The sequence below is a fragment of the Hemiscyllium ocellatum genome, chromosome 2 (assembly GCF_020745735.1).
Source record: "Hemiscyllium ocellatum isolate sHemOce1 chromosome 2, sHemOce1.pat.X.cur, whole genome shotgun sequence".
NCBI classification, from domain to species: Eukaryota; Metazoa; Chordata; class Chondrichthyes; order Orectolobiformes; family Hemiscylliidae; genus Hemiscyllium; species Hemiscyllium ocellatum.
Window position 1 is genome coordinate 105366356 of NC_083402.1, and position 23336 is coordinate 105389691.

The following is a 23336-nucleotide window of genomic DNA, read 5'->3' on the forward strand; positions in this document are numbered from 1 at the left end:
TATTGACGGGTATTTCCTTACAAAATGCTTTCAATGATTGACCAATGAAGCTAGATGAGGTAGCATGCAGTAATTCAATGGAAAAAGAGAGGAATTCCAGTGCAAAGTCATCAGTGTTAGCCATGCCGCGACAGCATGCACACATACATGCAATCTTGACGATTAGACAAAGTGCCTTTGAGGCACAAGTATCAAAGTCAGCAGCTCCAGAATTATGCCAAATCGCAGATCAGGTGATTTGGACCAATGTAGGTCTGGTTAAGCAGACACCAGAGTCGTCTGAGATGCATATGACAAAACAGAGAACAGGTCCAGAACCCATTAGTGTCCAATGAAATTGTCCAGAAAAATTAATTTAGATTGTGTAATTTAAAAAAATGCATGGCACTTAATTTAAAACTCCCAGTTTATGCATAATCTGTATTTTTACAGCATATTTTGAGAAAACATATCTGTATCTTGTTTTTCTAGGACATCCAAGTGTTGGAAGAATGTTTACTTGCATCAATTGTAAGGAAAAGGCACTGAGTCAAAATTCTGAGAGCGCTGGTTGAATACAATGGGCTGAATGGTCTCCTTCTGCACTGTAACGACTTTGTGATTCTGTGAATTATTTATTCTAGAGTTATTTGTCCATAGAGGATGAGCTAGACTGTTCTTGAAACTAGTATGTGGTGTGCACGCATTGGTTTATCTTCCTTGTTGTTTTACACATAGAACAGACTGCATAATACTTCAAAACGACAGAGGTGAGAGTGAGGTGAGCTATCCTAGCTAATTTTTTCTTAAAACCCGCACTTACAATGTCAGAATTTCTGGCAATGCCAGCATTTATTGCCCATTTCTACTTGTCTTTTAGAAGGTAGTGGCAAGCAGCTTTCTTGTACTGCTGCAGAGCATGCATTTTAGGAACACCAACAGTATTGTTGAGGAGAGAGTTCTAGGTTTTGATCCCATATATTTCCCAGTCAGAATGTTGTGTGATTTGGAGTGGCATTTGCAGCTGATAGTGTTGCCATGGACTTGCTGCCCTCCTCTTTCCAGGTAGTAGAGGTGACAGGTTTGGAAGGGTACTGACATGCAGCAGCAGTACATCTTGGAGATGGTACGTATTACTACCACCAAGCTAAGGGAAGCAAGGCTATGGGCTAAGTGGTGGGAGAATGGAATTAGAATGGTTAGGTAGTTGCTTATGACCAGTACAGACTCAATGGGGTGAAGGGTTTTTTCTGCGCTATATGATTCTGTGTGTGCCAAGGTTAGAGGGAGTAAATGTTTACAGTGGTAGATGAGCTGCTGATCAAGCAGGCAGCTTTGTCTTAGAGATGATGTCAAACATATTATGTTATTGGTGCTGTGCCGAGCCAAGCAAGTGGGAATATTCCATTACACTCCTGACTTTTCAACATAGGTGCTGCTGGTTAGACCATTAATTTATTGCTTGTCCCTGGTTACCATCGAAAGGTAGGGCTGAGCTGTGTCTTGAATTGTTGCAGGACCATTTGCTATAGGTAGACCCATAATGCTGTTAGGGAGGGAATTCCAGGACTTTGACCGAACAGCTCTGAAGGAGTGGCGAATTATTTCCACATTAGGATGATGAATGTTTTGAGGGGAATATACAGATGGTGGTGTTCCCATATATCTGTTGTACTTGTCCTTCTAGATGGTTTTGGCTGTAAGGTTGAAAGGGTTTATGTCCTGAAGACCATGAGGAAGGAGGTTAAGTGCCTCAGAATTCGTAGCCTCTCACTTGCTCTTGCAACCGCCATTTTCACGTGGCTTGTCCAGTTAAGGTTTTGGTGCATTTTCATTCAGGATATTAGTGGGGGCTTCAACAACAGTTGAGTTGTTGAACACCAAAATGAGATGGCTATATTCTCTCCTTTGAGTTATCCTTTAGTTTTGTGTCATATGGATGTCACTCATTATTTATTAGCCCAAGACTTAATGTTGTGCAAGTTTGTCTGCATTTGGCATGGACTGCTTCATTATTTGTAGATTTGCAACAGAAAATACCGAGCAATAATCAGCTTGCCTTCATTCCCTTGTGTTTATTTTTGGCAAGAAAGTCATTGATAAAGCAGTTAAGGATGGTTCTACCTTAGACTGTAACCTGAGAAACTCCTGCAATGATGTCCTGGGATAAAATGATTGACCTACAACAAACATTTTCCTTTGGGCTATGCATGACCCCAACTAGAGAAGATTTTTCCTCCTGGTTCACATTGACTTGAATTTTACCTAGGTGCCATGAGGCTATAATTAAGTAAACACTGCCTTAACCTCATGAATAATCCCCTTCACTTCATTTACAAAACTGCTTTGTCCATATTTGGAATCATACTTGCTTGTGGTTGAGAGGTCCTGGTGGAACCTAAACTAGGACTTGTTTTAATAGTATCTGCTGAATAATTACCATTTGAGAGCTGTGTCAGTTTTCTATTCCATCCCCTTTTTTGATCATTGAAAGCAGACTGATACAACAGGAATTGTATTTCTTCTGCTTTTTGGACGTAGGAAATCTCAGGGCAGTTTTCTACATTGATGTGTAGATTCCATTATTATAGGTAATGTCCAGGGCTGCAGCTGGTTCTGAAGCACAAGTCTTCCCCTATTAGAAAGCAAGAATGTTTCCAGGACCTTTGGTTGGGAAGAAGTGCCCCTACATTACTGAAGGAATGAATAAAATCAAACACACCTTGCATGCACTACGATTACTTTTCAATCAGGCAATACATTTGATCCAAATGGGAGAGGTGGTTAGCTTTCCCGAGGGGCAGTTTGACTTTGTGAGAATGAATAGTCAGTGAAATGAACTTCTTTTAACTATTGACCTTTATAGAATTGCAGAACCAGTGGCGATGAACTATCTCCTGATGAATTTCCTGATGAAGGGCTTATGCTCCTCAGTTGCTGTTTGACCTGCTATGCTTTTCCAGCAACACACTTGACTCTGAGCTCCAGCATCTGCAGTCCTCCCTTTCTCCTCCGCGATGAACTATCTGCATAACAAGGCCGTGCATCATTTGCCTCTTATTCACACTTTCAATTTCTCAACTGCGTATAATAAAGGTCAAAGCCAGAATGCTCATTAATTTGTGAGATTCATAAGTTGCTGATGCAACTAGATATTGACCTTCTGATTTACAACTCACCCATTAGTGAACTAAAGATGCTGAAAACTGCTTTCGTTCATAAGCTGAAGTTGTTACTTGGGTGCAGAGGGCCATATTGCTGAGGTGGCTTAGGGAGCAGTGTCAAGAACAAGGATCATTAGGTGGCTGTCAGTTTTAAAAATCCATTCTTAGGACACAGGCATTGCTGTAACAAGGCTAGCATTTATACTTTTATTTTCATGTGTACTGCACAGATGTTAAAATTGTTTATACTAATTCTGGAAACTTTGAAGAGGCAATCCTTGTCTACAGATTTTAAAATAACCTGATCTTTGACATTGAGAAGTCATCTTCAGGTTTAAAATCTAAATAGCAGTTGTTGTAAAACTATTGTTCTGACCATTTTATTACACTAATCGTGACATCGTTCGATGTATTTTCCCTGAATTCCACAAAAAAGGTTTAATATTTGATACAACATTTGTAAAGATTGCTTCTTCCATAATTATCTGTTAAATGGTATAATAATCATATTTTAAAATCTCTGAGTTAGAACAAGTTTAATGGTGTAAGTATTGCAAATGAGAATTCTCAGTAGGTTAGTAGACCTGTTAGGAGTTTCATGTCAAATTAGATAATTGATGTTTTCTGCTGCATTTATAAAAATGCCTTACTCAACTTCAGTTTATCAAATACTGAAACTGATTAGAATTTAATAACCAATTCAGAGCAAAAGATGAATCTTTAAATGCACAGTGATCATAAAGGATTTAACCTGTAATTGATTAGTAATATAATTTGAGACTTGTGCCACCTGAACTTTTATTTCTATTGCACTGTATTGCCTACAAGTTAAAAAAAAATCTTTGGGGGATGTATCACATTTGATACTGGATTTGATTTTAAGCAAACAAAAAGTAAGTAGGTGTGCAATCAATTCTTACAAGTGATGACAGCCCGACTAGAATCTTTTAATGTACATATGCATTTTTTTTTGCAAACTAGCACCCTGTCTCTATCAAGAAAGAAACAAATACATTGCTCATGATAACCAAGATTACATGGGAAAAAGCTTGTATTTAGATAAAGCTTATTGCCAATTAAACTGGCTCATTTATAAGAACATTACCAGTAAGACTGGGAAAATGTCTTTTAATTCACCAATTCATAGTGTTCCTACTTCTGAACCAGGAGACCCAAATTCAGCTCCAAAGGTGTGTAGTAACATTTCCGACCAGGTTGGTGAGAAAACATCTGAATGTAATTGGATCAGCTTCCGAACTAAGGCCAAAAGATAATGAGAAAAAGGACAAACCTTTAGAGGTATATGTTAAAATCCAGGCAGGAATTGAACAGAATAGTTGTATATTTATCGAGCAAAAAGATGCTACATTAAGCCAAATGGGAAAATTTGACTGTGTATGTGTTTGAAGTTTGCGTAGATTACATCTTGTGTGTAGTACTTTAATCTGAAGAATTGATTTGTTTATTAAGTAACTCTGGAAATTGTGGGAACACGTAAAGACAACTTCATAGTTTAACTGGCTGCATTAACCAGATCTAGAATGAAATTTGTGTTTCCTATTTGCTGGTAGAGTCATTGGCATTTGTTATGCAAACCGTAAGTGCAGGAGAAATCTAGCAGTTCTGGCAGCATTTGTGGAGAGAAAAGCAGTTAACGTTTTTGAGTCCAGTTCCCCATCTTGGCTGTTGTCACACTCTTGTCTTTGAGTCACAAGTTTTGCTGTTCAAGTTCCACTCCAGGAATTAAGCACAAAATCAAAACTGACACTCTCTCTCGAGGGAGTACCACACTGCTGAAGGGTTGCATTTTTCTGTGTGATGTTAAACCAAGTTCCCATTCACTGGCTTGGGTGGATGCAAAAGGTCCAGTTGCAGTATTCTGAAGAAGAGCCAAGGACTTCTATCTGTAGCGCTGGCCAAAATTTCTCTCTCAATTCACGCAACGTAAAATATGAATCTGATCATATCACATTGCAAGTTGACTGACATGTTTTGTATGTGACAAATTTTGGACAGGCTTCCAAGCTCCAAACACCGAATTGTCAAATCAGGCTATGGTCACAGATAAACTCAAATAATGAGACAGCCCAAATGTAGACCATTCAGCCCCTTGAGTGCACAACGGCTCTCTGAATTAGTTCCATTTCTCCATTGCTCTCTAATTCTGTTCCCTTCAAGCACTAATCCAATTCTCTATGTAAGTTGTTATTGAATCTTTTTCTGCCAGCTTAACAGGCTTGCATTCTAAATCATCCTATTACACTCAGCTATTCTCTTCTCTTCTCATCTCTTGTTTTTTTCAGATTAGATTACCTACAGTGTGGAAATAGGCCCTTCAGCCCAACAAGTTCACACCGACCCTCTGAAGAGTAACCCACCCAGACCCATTTCCTTCTGACTAATACACCTAACACTATGAGCAATTTAGTGTGGTCAGTTCACCTGACCTGCACATCTTTGGACTATGCAAGGAAACCCACACAGACAATGGAAGAATGTGCAAACTCCATGCAGATAGTCGCCCAAGACTGGGATTGAACCTGGGGCCCTGGCGTTGTGAGGCAGCAATGTTAACCACTGAGGCACCGTGCCACCCCGGTTTTTGTTAATCTTTGCTCATTATTTTACACCTTACTTTTACTGGTTAATGACTCTTAAATTTTTGGATTTCTGAATTGTGGATTGAGGGTAAGGTCACCACAATCCCTCCCGACCACAGGGCTGCTCTCTCATTAGAGAGAGGCAGTTGGTGATGGTTTAACTTGAGGGTCACCACACATCAGATGAGGGGAGATATTGAGAGAATAATCCTCTTGGTAACCTGAGTGGATGCAGAAATTGAACTCATGCTACTAGCCTTACTCTGGATTGCAAACCAGCCATTCAGCCAGCTGACCCAACGGGATACTCCCAATATAAAGAACAAATTGCACTGGTAAAAGGTTAGATATGATTTTCAATCACTACTATGTCAACAACTACCCAGGCAATTAACTTATTGCATGTTTTATTATATGAAGCGAGAGGTACTTGCTTTGTCACAGAGATCCTATATCCCTGAACTGGTGCATTGCAATCTCTTCTGCCAGTAATGGGGCAGCTCAGTGGTTAGCACTGCTGCCTCACAGTGCCAAGACCCAGGTTCAATTCCACTGTCTGTGTGAAGTTTGTACATTCTCCCCGTGTTGGTGTGGATTACCTCCAGGTACTCCAGTTTCCCCCACAGTCCAGAGATGCGCAGCCTATGAAGATTATGTAGTGTTCAGGGATATGGATGCTGTGTAGATTGCCACAGGAAATGCAGGGTTACAGGGATAGGGGAGGGGGTCAGTCTGGATGGGATGCTCTTCAGAAGATTGGTGTGGATTTGATGGACTCATGTTTTGCTTCCAGATTGTAGCAATTCTGTGATTGTAATGCAATATAATATTTTTAAAATAGTATGTGTGGCACAACTGCCATTCATTTTGTTATTGGGGATCTTTGAAATATTGTTGTGTGAAAAATCCAGCAGTTTTCAAAAAAAAATTTGCAGATTGCTGCGAGGTAAGTAAATATTTAGGGACCGATGGTAGGTATCTTTACAAGGGTAAGGATGAGAGTTTAGCTACCTGCAGAGTGTAGTTGCTGTTCAGAGCAAGACTTTGCAGTGAACATGTTTACATTGGAGACTGCTTCACAATAAAGTGCTAACATAATAAAAGAAAAGAATTATAACAGCTTTTCAATACAATGCCATTTAGAGACATGACCCTACCAAGGGTGGCATTCATATCAGCATTCAAATACCGCAAAGGGCTGCATTTGCAGCAGTATTCAGGCATTTTACACAGTAAAGAACAGTATTTGCTCCAACATTTGACCATTAGGAATAGTGCTGTTTTTACTGATGAATTGTTCTGACCTGATTTGATTACACACAGTTTGTTCGTATATTTACAGGTAGGAAGGGAATAGGTGACCACCATGCAGAGCAGAAGGGCTAAGCAGGCAGTGCAGGAATCTCCTGTGGCTATTCCTCTGCGAAACAGATATACCATTTTGGATTCAGTTGAGGGGAATGGCCTCTTGGACATAACAGTGGCAGCCAAATTCATGGCACCATGGTTAGCTATGCTGCAGAGGGAGGGAAAGATATGTAGAAATGCTATAGTTACAGGGAATTCAGTTGTAAGGGAAATACATATACGTTTCTATGACCGCAAATAAGAGTCCAGGATGGTGTGTTGTCTCCCTGGTGCTAGATACCTGGATGTCTCGGAGCAATTGCAGGACATTCTGGAGGGGGAGACCCTGTCGTCGTGGTATACAAAGGTACAATAATATAGGTGAAAAAAACGGATGAGATCCTAAAAGCAGAATATGGACAACTAGGAAGAAAGTTGAAATGCAGGACCTCAAAGGGAGTTATCTCAGGATTATTACCAGTGCCAGAAGCTAGTCAGAGTAGAAACAGCAGGATATATATGATGAAAAGATGATGTGAGCGGGAGGGTTTCAGGTTCATGGGTCATTGGAACTAGTTCTGGGGGAGATGGGACCTGTAAAAATGGACTGTTTACACCAGGGCAGGTCCAAGATGTCCTGTGGGGAGGTTGCTTAGTAGAGTGTTTGGGGAGGGTTTTAATGAGTGTGGCAGCAGGATGGGAACCAGAGGCGTAGAGCAGTAATGCAAAAGTTGAGGGAGAGGTAGAAATTCCTAAGAACAAGAACATGCAGGTAAAAGCTGCTGAAAGGTGCACAGGGGGTGGTTTGAAACACACGTGTTTCAATGTGAGATGCATAGTAGGCAAGTTGATGAACTACAGTTTTAGTTAGTACTCGTAACTATGACATTATTGTGATTACAGAGATTTGACTGAAAGAGGGACAAGACTAGCAGCTTGAATGTCCCAGGATTTAGATGTTTCAGGTGTGATAGGGAGGTTAATGGGGTGGGGAGTTGTATTACTGTCAAAGGAGTATCTCACCGCTATACTGAGAGAGGATACATTAGAGGACCCATGCAGCGAGGCAATATTGGTAGAACTCAGGCATGGGAAAGGTGAAATCACAATGCTGGGGATACGCTACAGGCCTCTCAACAGCCTGCGGGAGATAGAGGAGAGAATATGTGGACAGATTTTGGAAGGATGTAAATCCAGCATGGTTGTTGTGGTGGGTGATTTTAACTTCCCCTATATTGACTAGGATTCAGTATGTGCTAGGAGCTTGGATGGGGTAGAATTTGTAAGGACTGTACAGGAGGGTTTCTTGACACAGCATGTAAACAGTCCAGTGAAGGGGTTATACTGGACCTGGTTTTGGGAAACTGACCCAGCCAGTTGAGTAAAGTTTCAGTGGGGTAGCATTTCAGAAGTAGTGATGATAATGCCATGGGTTTTAAGATACTCATGGATAGGGATAAGAATAGTTCTTGGGTGAAAGTGTTAAATTGGCAGGAACTGGCAGATGATGATTGAAGTCGGCTGTTTGAGGGTAAATCTACATCAGACAAATGGGTATTTTAAATGGCAATTGATAAGAGTTTCAGGAGTGGCACTTTCCTGTGAGAATTAATGATAAGTATGGCAAGTTATGTGATCCTTGGATGACCAGGGCTGTTACGACCTTGGTCAAAAAGAAAAAGGAGGGATATATAAGGTCTAGGAGGATGGGAACTGATGAAGTCCTTGAAGTATGTAAGGAAAGTAGGAAAGAACTTAAACAAGGAATTGGAAAGATGAAAAGGAGTCATGAAAAGTCATTAGGGAACAGGATTAAGCAGAATCCCAAGTCTTTTTATACAAATATAAAAAGCAAAAAGGTAGCCAGGCAGAGGGTTGGCTGACTCAAGGACAGAGCAAGGAATCTATGTGTGGAGCCAGAAGAAGTAAGTGTGGTCCTAAATGAATACTTTTTGTCATTATTCACCAAAGAGAAGGAATTGATAGAGGATGATCTCGGGGAAGGGAGTTTCTAAGCCAAGTTGTGATTAAAAAGGAAGATGTGCATCTGAAAAAGTGTTAAGGGGGATAAGTCCTTGGGTCCTGCTGAGATCTATCTCAGAATATTGGCGAGAAGCAAGAGAACCAATTGTTGGAACATTGACAGACATCTTTGTATCCTCTTGGGCCACAGTTGAAGCCCTAGAGGACTGGAGGATAGCCTATTTTGTCTCATTGTTTAAAAAGGATAACAGGGGTAATCCAGTAAAATACAGGCCTGTGAGTCTCACGTCAGTGGTAAAGAAATTATTGGGAAAAAAAATTCTCAGGGACAAGACCTATATGCATTTACAAGCAAATAAACTTATTAGTGAAAGACAGCATGGTTTTGCGTGGAGGAGATCATGCCTCCCTAACTTGATCAAGTTTTTTGAGGAGGAGGCGAAGGTGGTTGATGAGGGTAAAACAATTGATGTCGTCTACATGGATTTGAGTGAAGCCTTTGACAAGGGCCCTCATGGTAGATTGGTACAAAAGGTGAAGTCACATGGTATCAGGGTGAGCTGGCAAGATCGATACAGAACTGGCTTAGACATAGGCGACAGAGGGTAGTGATGGAAGGATGCTTTTCCGAATGGTGGAATGTGACTAGTGGTGTTTCACAGGGATCGGTGCTGGAACCTCTGCTGTTCATGATCTACGTAAATGATTTGGAAGAATGGTAGCTGGTCTAATTAGTAAGTTTGCAGATATTACAAAGGTTGGTAGAGTTGCGGATAGTGAGGAGATTGTCAGAGGATACAGCAAGGTATAGATCAGTTGGAGTTATGAACAGAAAAATGACAGATGGAGTTTAATCCAGACAAATGTGAGGTAATGCATTTTGGAAGTTCAGGTACAGGTGGAAATTATACAGTGAATGGCAGAACCCTTCAGAGAATTGATGTGCAGAGGGATCTGGGTGTGCAAGTCTAGAGGTCACTGAATGTGATCGCAGTTTGATAAGGTAGTGAATAAAGGCTTATGGCATGCCTGCCTTCATTTGAAGGTGCATTGAGTATAAGAATAGACAAGTGTTGCTGCAGCTTTGTAGAAGTTCCGTTAGGCCATGTGTGGAATGTTGTGTACATTTCTGATCACCATACTACCAGAAGGATGTGCATGCTTTGGAGAGGGTACAGAAAAGGCTTACCAGATTGTTGAAACATTTTTAAAGATAAATTTCACATTGAGGTGAAAGTACATTCATGTCAGTTATTATTTCCTTACCAAGATGGGAAGAATTGATTTTCTGTTTAGAATTTTTGTCTGTGTGAATGTGATCTCAAGAGTTTTTCTTAAAGCATGACATGAATCTGAGTCTTAAAATGTATGTTTAATTCTGTCTTTCTATGGCAGCAAGTGAGTGCCTTTTGCGTAATGCAACTTCTGGTACCACTTTTTGTATCAAATCCTCCCCCGCATGCTGACCTGGAGACATAGATGAACCCACTGCAATGCAGAAGCACATCTACTTGGGCCGCATATTTACAATCAATCCATCTTCCTGTGTGCCATATATTTACAATAAAATGAATAACTTGGAATTTCAGATATGAATACAACTATCAGGAATATAGTTTTGAAAGCCATTAGTCTAGTAAATTTCCCATGCTAACCATAAAATACTATAAATAACCTGGAGATTCAGTTTAGCTTGAGGGTCTCCTTTTTCCTCTGCCATGCGGTTTGCAGATGGGGTCATTTTGCAGCGCTCAAACTGCATGCCCAACTGCTAGGTAATGTTGCCTAGGGCTCATGTTGTTTCCCCACAGGGTTTGGGTCCATAAAGCAGTGCAAGAGGAATCTAGAGGTAAGCTTGTTAGAAGGTCTGTCTGTGTTGTTGTCAATAGGCTGCTTCCGAAAATTGTTTCAAAGCCTCCTCGACTGTATTACTTCATCCTGCCCTGCTACTCCATGCATCTTCCATGTACTCCCTTGTGTACTCCATAGCTCGTATTTACATTTCTATTTTGTTTAATTTAAATATATTTTGCATAACTTGAGGAAGAAACTTCTCATAATCTAATAAAAACTTCCACCAAATGCAGTATCATTAATACCATAAGATGTAGAAGCAGAAATTAGGCCATTCAGCTCATCGAGTCTGCTCTGCTGTTTAATCATAGCTGATAAGTTTCTCAACCCCACTCTCCCATTTTCTCCCTGAAACCTTTGATCCCCTTGACAATCAAGAGCTTATCTGTGTCTCAAATATACAGACTGACCTGGCCTCCACAGCCTTTTGTGGTAATGAATTTCATAGATTCACCACTCTCTGGTTGAAGGAGTTTCTCCTCATCTCCGTTCTATAGGGTCTTCCCTTTACACTAAGGCTGTGCCCTCAGGTCCTAATCTTTCCTGCCTTTCTTCCCAAATTCCATTCTGTCCAGGCCATTCTGTATTCTGTAACTTGCAATTAGGTCTTCCTTCATCCTCCTAAATTCTATCAAGTATAAGCCCAGAGTCCTCATATGTTAAGCTTTTCATTCCTGGGATCATTTGCATGAACCTTCTCTGCACCCACTCCAGGGCCAATCCATCTTTCGTGAGGTATCGGGCTCAAAATTGCTCACAAAACTCTAAATGTGGCCTGACCTGAGCCTTTCAAACCTCAGAAGTACATCTCTGCTTTTATATTCTAGTCCTTTTGAAATAATCAGCAATGTTGTATTTGCCTTCCTAAGTATGGACTCACCCTATAAGTTCACCTTAAGAAAATCCTGGACTAGGACTCACAAGTCCCTGTGCACTTCAGATTTTTGAATTTTCTCCCTATTTAGAAACTATACCTGTATTCTTCCTACAAAAGTGTACGACCACACACTTTCCCACATTGTATTTTATTTGCCACTTCTTTGCCTGTTCTTTTAACCTGTCTAAATCTTTCTGCTGCTCCTCCGCCTCCTCAGTACTACCATGTATTTTTATATCATCTGCAAAGTTAGCCAGAATGCCCTCAGTTCCTTCATCTAGATCATTAATGTATAAAGTGAAAAGTTGTGGTCCCAAAACTGGGCCTTGCACAACACCACAAACCAACAACTGTCATCCTGAGAAGGACCCTTTTATCTACACTCTTTGCTTTCTGCCAGACAACCAAGCTTCTATCCATGCTAGTACCTGTCCTCGAACACCATGGGTCCTTATCTTACTCAATAGCCCCCACTGCTACACCTTGTGAAAGGCCTTCTTGAAGTCCAAGTAGATAACATACATTGGCTCTCCTTGGTTTAACCTGTTCATTATCTTCTCAAAGAATTCTAACAAATTTGTTAGGCATGACCTTGCATTGATGGAACCCTACTGAGTTTGCTCTGTTTTACCATGCACTTCCAAGTATTCAGAAATCTCATCCATCACAATGGACTTTCAAATCTTAAAATGGCCGAGATCAGACTAATCTGCCTGTAATTTCCTATATTTGGCTTTACCCCCTTCATAAACAGAGGGGCTACATTAGCGATTTTCCAGTCCTCTGGGACCCTCTTTGACAGCAATGATTCCTGAAAGATCACCACTAATGCCTCTACTATCTCTTCAGCTACCTCCTTCAAAATGCTGGGGTGTAGTCTAACTAGTCCAGGTGATTTATCCACCTTCAGACCTTTCAGTTTTTCTATCACTTTCTCCTTGGTGAAGGCCACCATATTCACATCAGTCCCCTGACTCTATTGAATTTTTAGGATGTCACTCGTGTCTTCTCCCGTGAAGTACTTGTTTAGTTTCTCCACCATTTCTTTGTTTCCTGTTACTACTCTCCAGTGTTATTTTCCAGTGCCCCAATGTCCACTTCTGCCTCTCTTTTACTGTTTATATATCAAAAGAGACTCTTGCGATCTTCTTTTATATTACTGGCTAGCTTACCCTCATATTTAATCTTCTCCCTCCTATTTCTTTTTTAGTTGTCCTCTGTTGGTCTTTGTAGGTTTCCTAATCCTCTGGTTTCCCACTGCCCTTCATTTTATGCTTTCTCTTTTGCTTTTATGATGTCCCTGACTTCCCTTGTCAGTCATGATTGTCTTGTCCTCCATTTAGTATGCTTCTTTTTCCTTGGGATGAATTTTTGTTGTGTCTCCTGAATTATTCCCAGAAACTCCTGTCATTGCTGTTTCACTGTCTTGCCTGCTAGGCTCCTCTCCCAGTCAATTCTGGTCAGTTCCTCCCTCATGCCTCTGTAGTCACCTTTACACCGTTCCATCTGATTTCAGTTTCTTCCTCTTAAATATTATGGTCACTGCCTCCAAAGGGTTCATTCACCTGAAGCTCCCTTATCAAGTCTGTCTTATTGCACATCACTAAATCTAGAATTGCCTGTTCCTGAGTAGGCTTCACCACAAGCTGCTCCACAAAGCCATGTAATACACATTCCACAAATTCCTTTTTGTGTAATTCTCTACCAACCCCCTGATTTTCCAAGTCCACCTGCATATTAAAATCCCCCATGATCACTGTAAGCTGGCCTTTTTAAAATGCTTTTCATATCTCCTGGTGTATCTTGTGCCCCACAGCCTGACCACTGTTTGGAGGCCTGAACATAACTCCCATCATGGTTTTGATTTACCTTTGCGGTTTTTCAACTCTCCCCACACAGATTCTACATCATTTGACCCAACATTGTGGGCTGGCATGGTGGCTCAGTGATTAGCACTGCTGCCTCACAGCACCAGGGACCCAGGTTTGATTTCATCCTCGGGTGACTGTCTATGCGGAGTTTGTACATTCTTCCTGTGTCTGTGTGGGTTTCCTCCAGGTGCTCCGGTTTCCTCCCACAATCCAAAGATGTGCAGGTTAGGTGAACTTCACATGCTAAATTGCCCATAGTGTTCAGGGATGTTTAGGTTAGGTGCATGAGTTAGGGGTAAATGTAGGGGAATGGGTCTGGATGGATTACTTTTTGGAGGATTGGTATGGGCTTGTTGGACTGAAGGGCCTGTTTCCACACTGTAGGGATTCTAATTCTAATTGTTTCTTGCTATTGATTTAATTTCATTTCTTACTATCAAGGCAACCCCACCTTGTCTGCTGACCTGCCTGTCTTTTCTGATTGAATGTATATTATTGGATATTTAGTTCCCAAACCTGATCCCCTTATGGCCATGTCTCCGTGATGCCCACCTCATCATTCCAGACATGCTATGCGGGACTATCTTTCTTTCTTATAAAGGGCGCTATCTATTCCCCTAATTATAGAATCCCCTGCAACTCCCACTTGTCTTTTTACTCACCCCTCTTGAATGGCCTCCTGTGCCATGGTGCTCCCTAAAGCTCTGTTCCTCATCCGCACAGGGAGCAAATACCTCATACCTGTTGGACCAGGCAAAGAACTGAGTCTCCTCTGTTCCTGAATTCAGGATCTTCTACCTGCCCCACTTGCAGTCATACCCTGCTGTCCCTGACCACTGACTGAATTTGAGATACTTATTCTACCAGGTGTGACTGCTTCCTGAAACAGAGTATCCAGCTAACTCTTTCCCCACTCCCGGATGTGCTGCAGTGTCAGAAACTCGGACTCCAGCTCAGCAATTCTGAGCCGAAATTCTTCCAGCAACCAATGTTTGCTGCAGATGTTGACACTGCAACTTGCAATAGGATCAGCCATCTCCCACATCATACAGCTTTAGCGCATAAACTGCCCACCCAACTCTACTTATTAATTACTTTATTATTTAGTTAATCCTGGTTAGTTTATATATTCATTGGTTTTGTGGTTTTTTTCAAATTTAGGAGAAATTTCCTACCAGCCAATCAGGTCACAGTCCTCCTGTGACATCATTTTTCCAATTGACTTCAGCTACCCCAATGTGCTGTTCCCTCTGACTCTGCTCCCTGGAGGGAATACCAGAAAATAACACACACTGCGATGTGAAACCAAAACTTATACCACTTGTAATCCTATTAGCTTGCATTAACCCATAAGGCGTTTAGCATGCTTGCCTTCATTGCTCAGGCCACTGAGTGTTGGAATTGGGATGACATGATGAAGGTGTATAAGACATTAGTGAGGCCTTTTTGGAGTACTGTGTACAGTTTTGGTAGCCTTTTTATATGAAGGATAGGATTAAATTAGAGAGAGTTCAGAAAAGATTTCCCAGGATGTTGCTGGGACTGGAGGGTTTGAGTAATAGAGTTAGGCTGGGAGGTTTTTCACTGGAATGTACGAGGTTGAAAGGTGACCTTATAGAGATTAATAAGATAATAAGGGGTATTGAGGTGAACAGCAAAGATCTTTTCAAAAGGATAGGGAAGTTCATATTCTTAATGTGAGAGGAGAAAGATTTAAAAGGGGCCCGAGGGGCACTTTTTTCACACAGAGGATAGTTCGTACGTGGAATGAACTGCCAGAGGAAGTGGTAAATGCAGGTACAGTTAAAACGTTTAAAAGGCATTTGGGTAGGTACATAAATAGCAAAGATTTAGAGGGATATGGGCCAAACACAGGCAAGTAGGGTCTAGTTTAGTTTGGGGAACTTGTTTGGTGGAGATAAGTTGGACTGAAGAGTCTGTTTCCATGCTGTATGATTCTTATGACTATAACTAGCTAAAACACACAACCAAGGTACCAGTCTTTATTACAACCTCTTAAAACTGTCATTCTTCGATGAATAGAACACCGACTGTGTTGGCATCTATTTCCATTTGATTCTTAGGCAAGCATTAATAATGGCCACAGCCATCTAAATCAAGATTTAATCCTTGAGATGGAAAGAACAGAAAATCCTCATTTCAGTTTCACAGCAGAGTGTCTATCAATTGATGGGCATGTACGGATGGTTAGATTTTTTTCAGGTCTCAGAATTGTTTTAGTTCCTAATCAGTCAAAGCTGTCACTATTTAAATCACAGTACAGCTGATGGCAGCAGAGACTGATGTTTTGTAAAATCTTCCATGGAGTTTTGTTACTATCTCTTTTGGAAAATACATTTGAATAATTATGTAAGGCTGGTCAATGCAAAGGTCCACTTATCTTTGTAAGATAGATTACTATGATGAATCACTGTATGAAAAACATATCTATATTGTGACATTTGAAGGTGAGAAAACTCGTCAAACTTGGCTTTCTGCAAGTGCCCTGCTCCTCAGGATACTTAAATTTTTTTCAAGAACTTAAAACATGGCGAGATTTTAACAGGCTGTTGGAATCGCACTCCACTGTTTTACACATCGGGCATTACACGTGAAAGCCAGAGGGAAGGAGCACGTGAAGGAATATATGATGCCCTCCAAAATTAAATCTGTGCTGCCATATCTTGAACCCAAATTCAGCAACTATATTAAAGGGTTGATCCATCTTTCTGTCTGATACTACATTGGAAATGAATGATGGTCTTTGTAAAGAGGTGCATAAATTATGAATGTGCATTTTATCAACTTTCCTGTCTGTCTTTCCCACCTTTCTGAAGGCGGATTTGAACTGGAATATGTTTGTATCAGTGATCTCAGCTCTCCAGTACCTTAGCCACAGACCACCCTTCAGTTGTAATTCTGGATCAGAATTGCTTGACTATCAGGACACTCAAAACCGAGCTAAATTGCGCTCCTTGAGTGAAGAAGGGTGGAATACGTGTATTTTCCATTCTGAATAACTTGCTCACAAAATTACATTCTTAGACTTCACAGGTTTCAAAGACCTTCACTTCTCTCCTCATTTCAGAGAGAAAGTGAGCATTCTGTTTTCTCATGATGATAGAAAATTTCTTTTCGCACAGTATGAATGCACAAAGAAACATACAGGTACACACAGACACAAATACGCTCACACAGTCTAGACACTTGGTCTTCCAGCACAGAATGCTGTCAGTGTAATTTGACTGTGTCATTGCTGGCTTGATGTGTCAATTACTTATTCATTCGCTCTCACCACTTTGCCCTTTCTTCATAGTCCTGTCAATGTTTCCTCTTCATCAGTCTCTGATACACTAGTAAGAAAGGTGACCAGTTTGGTGGTCTCTGCTCCTTTGCAATGAGCTGCCTGTGTCCCTGTGGAGTGCATCTTGTCCTTCACTTGCTGTTACCGATTTGATTCTCTGGACTTGAGCTTTTGTGAAATTTGAACACTGCAGAGCCCAAGTTGTTGATTTAAGGAACTATATGTTGGGAATGTGTAGGACTGAGTACTTTTTTCTGATTTCTTACTTGACAGAATTTTCAAAATAGAAACAGTCCAATTAGCACAAATCATTTGGATTGAATGAATATTTCAAACACAGTGCTGGATTTCATGGGGGATGTGGAGGGGAGAGGAGTTTACTGGCGATTCTTTCTGAATGAATTGTTAAATACAGCAATGATACATTGCGATTGGCCTCAGGACTTCTGCCTCTACAAAGAAAAAAAGGAGACTTGTTCCCAAGAGCTGCCAGCTAGTCTGTCTCAAGACTAGGATTGTTGTCTCAGCAGTGTGAGAAAAAAAAAGTACAGCCCACTGCTGGAATTGCAAGTATGAAGAGATAGCCATTGGTCCCAATTCATCTAGGGGTTTTGTTATGCAAGGATTAGAGTGTGTGGGGTGGTCAGTGGTGCTTTTGGTTGCCAAGCAGTGGAGTTATCAAGGGGCCATGTGGTAAAGTCCCTATTGTGTGTAAGATATTCCCTGAAGGTTGTAACTCAGTCTTTCCATCTTTTCATCAGTTACATTAAAAATGTAGCCACCCGCTTGCCTGTACCCATTGTAGGTAGTTTAATTAACCTGTTCAGACAATGCCAACTGTATCTTGACATGAATGCTGTAATGTTCAGGCCACTTGAATTGTTAATGAGCTTTAATTTCAAATGATCACCTTTTGTGGTGTAACATTCTGTGATGCTATCAATTACTTACCATGGAAATTACCAGAATCAGCAAAACTTCTCAGTGTCTTTTGAAATGTTCGGTGTTAAAATCCTATACAATTTGTTTTCACTGTGATACCCGTGTCCCATGAGTGGAGAAAAAAAAAGTGCAGTTATTTGAAAATTTCAGTTTTAGTCAGCTTTCCTTTATACTTGGACAGGTTCTGTACAGAGTACAATTGGGAAACAACATCATCCAGGGAAAAAGGATGCTACCTTGCAGAGAATTAAGTTTATGACGGTGCTTCTAGAAACAGTAATCAACACTGAGGACTGTGCAATTTAAAGGCAGAGAGAACGCTGAGTCAGCTTTCTGCATCTTTCAAAATACAGTTAGACATTGAGGTGAACATTGACGCATGGCTGTCCCTATCCTCTTGCATCCTTCTGTTAGATGTAGATACAGGATTGTAAACTGTATGTACTGTATCAAAGGGAAATGTTTTCAATTCATCCTGAGAGGATTGTTATCAGGTGTGATTTTTAACTGAAGTGAATCAAGTTCCATTTTCTGGCCATTGACTATGAGTGGTTGAAAAATCTAGTCTGAAGTCCCCATGAGGAATGGTATGTGCCTTGAGTACAGAGACCAAGCACATATTGTTTAGTTCTGCTCCCAGTCACACCATACATCTTCAGTTACACTTCTCACTGAACACACCGAAAGCAACTAATCAAAAGGTTTTGAAAAATACTGGGATTTCTTGCCATGTGATATTTGTAACCTATCCTATCTAACTAATACACTGACACCAGAAGTTTCGCACATTGATGGGTGGCAGTGAAGTACTGAGATTTTTCCTTCCCACTTTGCCCGATTGAGTGCTGCATTATAAGGGAAGGTTATAAACAGCTGCCAGCAATCTATCAACAATCCCATAGTAATACCTAGACACTAGCTCCGTACAGCTTGAGTTCAACAACTGAAGTTGAGGAATGGCTCACAGAATGAGGGTCATAGCAGCTATTATTTTAAATTAATGCAATTTAAAGAAGAAAGTGCAGACAACATATAAAAACTTTTGATTATAAATTGAAGCATCAATGGATACACAGCCTACAACACAGTGATTTGAGGCAGAAGTTTACCATGTTGTAAATTACATGGTCAAGCTGCATTGTCGAAGAGAAGTTGTTCAGAAGCTAAATGGTACTTGATTGGTGGGATGGAAAAAAAATTAAAAGAGACATTGTTATTGCCAGGTTGGGCAGATATGTGTTTGCTGTTTCATGAGATGTAGCCATCACTAGGCAATTCAAGTGTCTTTACTGCCCACCCCTAATGGCACTTGAGAAAGTGGTGAGTTCCTTTTTAGAACCCTTGGAGTACATCCACTGTAGGTACAAGTTCTGTTCAAACATTTTTAGTAATCAAATCAGACCAAGATAAAAATTGTCCTAGAAGAAGTTTGCGGATCTTCTGGCTGGAGCTGGTGGATAACCAGAAGAAAAGGGAATGAGTTGAGAAAATGAACTGATGTTATGGTGAAGAATATGAACAAAAATGTTAAATGATTAGCGGTATTTTTGAGATTCCAGGAAAAACATGTTTCATAAACAGAGTTACCGGCCTTAACTACATATCTGTTTTCAAACTTCTGGGCAAGTTGCACTTTTTCTCACAGTGCTGACCAGACTTGGGCACTTTAAAATGACCGGTTTAAAATCCCCTTGTTCTGTTCAGTTGTTTTCTCATAGCTTTGGCACACATGTCTAAATCTATAGCACTTTGAACTTAGCATTGATAAATTGTGAGCACCTTACTGGTGTCGATATTATCACTGAGGTTGTGGTTTTAACAACAACTGAGGTATCTCCTCTGTATCAGCAAAAATGTTTTTCACATCAAATGCAAAGCTGACTAACATCGACTACCATAATTGCTACCCCATATGCTTTTATGATTTGATCTTAATCACAGTCAAAAAGGGCAAATAATGTACTAAGTTTGCAGTTTATCCTCGCTTCTTCATCCTTCTGTATGGAAAAATGCAAGATTGATGCCACACATTTCCACATACATCCTGTGTCTTCAACATATTAAATGCAGAGTTTAATTTGAGATTTTGTTGGGACATGTGCTGACATTGTGCTGAAGTGTTGAATACATAAACGTGCTGCTTTTTTTTGTGCTTCTGCTTATTTGGTTTGCATTCCATGTAACCAGACTCCATGACCCTTCCTTGGAATTTGCAATAAACACAGTTCCTTCATGATTCCCAACAGAATTGTAAACCCACAAAAAACTGAGTGTGTCTCCCTGACAGTGTGATCAGGGAACCAGATAAGATCCCTTTGGGTAATGTGAAGAAGGGACTGCATTGGAGGCATCATAACCTAACCCACTTAGTTAGAAACAGATGAGATCAGGTCAGCCACATATTTTGCACCTCGCCCACTTCCAATGTGGTGGGTGCTTGATCCAAATCGGGGAGTTTACCAGTGGGCGGTTAGTTTAAAATTACATCCATGACTCATTTCTTTTTCATCATCATCCAACAAGAGCTCAAATTAAACCAATGTTTCTTACTGTGTGGTGTTTTGCATTTATATTTAACTTCAATTAATGTGTATGTGCGATGTGCCAGCCTGTAAGCAGTAAAATATAAATTATGAGATACAGCATCCTTCCTTGAGAGTTTCCTATTACTAAGGGTGGAGTTGGATGGAAAATCCACAAATTAACCCAAATTATCTCTCAAACTACTGTAAATTGAAGAGAGAGTACTGTTTTATCTCAATTAACCCATAATTTAGAAAGTTGATCCATCTTTCCAAATTCTTGCTTCAGATTGTTTACCCCAAGAAAGTTTCCCTAATAGATTTATAAAACATTTGCTTTCGTGGATGTGGAGTCAAAATTTTTGCTGGAAAGACTCCCACAAATCTACTGCTGGTCTGGTGATACAATGCTTAAACTAGTTTAGTGAAATATCACATCAGTTAGCAACTGTCACTTGAGTTCTGTAAGAATGTGATTTATTATTTTCCTTTCTTTTTATAGCACCGCCAAAGTTTACAAGAACTCCCATTGACCAGACTGGAGTCTCAGGAGGGGTTGCATCATTTATCTGCCAAGCCTCAGGAGAACCAAGGCCTAAAATTGTATGGTCTAAAAAAGGAAAGAAAGTCAGCTCTCAGCGATTTGAGGTATTACAACCATTATTTTCTCATCATGGAAATACGCTGTAAGGTTCTCATTACAAACCTCCCATTTAATTTTGTTTCCCTATTAGAGCTGTGTTAAAATGCATTGAAGGTTTTTAAAGTTGTTAAAGATGGTTAATTTGACAAGTGAGCTATCTACATTTGGAATCTGAACTTATTTGTTTATGTGAACTGACCAGGATATCAATATGATTTTAAGGTTGTAAGGTTATCTACTAATGTTGATTTATTTTGAGATGGCGTCCAATTTTTAAAATCTTTCAACTGTGAAGTGGAAATGTTACCAATTCATTAAAACTGTAAACTCATAGTAGCATTCTGGCATTGACCCCACCATGACCTCTTTTACTGTGGACTGTTTTGAAGGGCTCCTTGATGGATGTGGGAGCTGAGGACAGAGGAAAAGTCAACACAATGCTAGTGCAAAATAATAATGTATGTTACCTATAAATTGAGGAGTTGGAGCAAAAGGTGCATTGTACCTCTTTTTGTCAGGTGCCATGTTATCTAATGTCATCCTGATATCGCTCCTTACACACATGCTCAGTGACTGTTGTTAGAGTATTAGCATTGTTCACCCTTTATGCTCATTACCATGAATGACTTTTTATGGTCATGACATTTAAATTTTGTAACTCTCCCTTTTTGATCTAAATTAAACATTTCTTTACTTGCTGAACAAACTACCCATGCAACTATTTTCTGGGTTTCAAGGGCATGTGGGTATTAGATTAGATTCTCTTCAGTGTGGAAACTGGCCCTTTGGCCCAATAAGTCCACACTGAAGAGAAACCCACCCAAACCCATTCCCCAACCCTATATTTCGCCTTGACTAATGCACCTAACACTGTGGGCAATTTAGCATGGCCAATTCACCTGATCTGCACATCTTTGGATTGTGGGAGGAAACTGGAGCACTTGGAGGAAACCCACGCAGACACAGGGAGAATATGCAAACTCCACACAGACAGGCAGGAATTGAATCCAGGTGCTGTGAGGCAGCAGTGCTAACCACTGAGCCACCGTGCCGCCCTCTTGGTCTCTTGCTCTCAGTCACTCACTCACTCTTCCCTCTCTCGCTTGCTCTCTCTTTTTCTCTCTCTCAGTCAGATACAGAGGTGGGCATGTAACAAGGTGGGCTGCTTTGAAATCCCTTGCTGGTTCTCTGAAACTTGAATGCAGTTGTTTTAAAAGCTGTTAGGTTGCTTAGACCTCATCCCACAGATGTCTTTACCACTTTGCCAACCCATGCTCCCTATCCACCCTTTGCCCCTCACATCTCCAGGTCACCTGCATAGTCCCTCACCCAGTTTCCGTAATGGACAGAGTTCAGGAACCAAGCTTGGGTGAAAAGAGACAGAATCTCATGTAACTCTCACTCCTGCATACTTGATAGCTTTTTAAAAAAGAATTCACTCAAAACTTTTGAATCTCCAACTGTTTAATTTCTTATCAAAGCGAACACACTTCTAATCAGACCTCACATCAAAGTTATCTAATCCTTTAACAGCCCCATTAACTTATCCATCAAGCTATAAAAAACACACTTCTTGCTGAGATAATTGTGGTTTTGAATCTTAATTAAATATTCATAATAATATCATAATATTCATTGAGAAATGCAGTCTAAGTAATTTCCATAAGGTTTATTTCTTACAGAATTAGACAGTCTGACAATTAAAACAGAAAACTAGCTCATTTCAACTTGCTTGATTTATGTTAACAGAGTGTTGGATTGGAGAAAAGCCTATCAAATCACAATTCCTTCATAAACAGACCTCATCTATTTATCAAGAGTGTTTAGGTCTGCTACATATGTTAATGACCTGCACTGCAGCTCAAAATGAGGTTTATTTAAACTCTGTACTCTCAGTTCAAATCGTCCTGTTAAGTTTGGGTTTCTCACCTGTGTGAATCACACCTCATTTCACCTATCTACAAAAATTGGATATGTTGGAAATGGATGCTGGTACTTCACCCAGTTTTCATGCATTGTTTTTAAAGACCTAGCTCCATAATAATCCAGCCCTGTATCCAGAGAATGGACAGATAATGTAAATTCATCACATGCCATAGTATTGGACAGAAAAATTGATTTGCTAAGTTTAGCATTACTGATTTAATGATGTGTCCTCTATTTGCTCTTTTTTAACATTAGGAGGGAGATAAAACAATTCTAGAGTGGGGTTAAGGCTGTAATTGTAGAATAACTTTACTTGAGAGCAAG

General features: G+C 40.3%; 1 protein-coding gene across 4 annotated transcripts in view; it reads left to right on the top strand.

Moving 5' to 3' along the window:
- The window catches only part of LOC132824449 (receptor-type tyrosine-protein phosphatase delta-like), a 588252-nt gene that overhangs the window by 230633 nt on the left and 334283 nt on the right, over nucleotides 1-23336 (top strand). For all 4 annotated transcript variants that reach the window (XM_060838969.1, XM_060838986.1, XM_060838977.1 and 1 more), the window contains exon 3: nucleotides 20946-21091. In XM_060838969.1, coding sequence (XP_060694952.1) covers nucleotides 20946-21091 — 146 coding nt within the window. The remainder of the gene's footprint in view (nucleotides 1-20945; nucleotides 21092-23336) is intronic.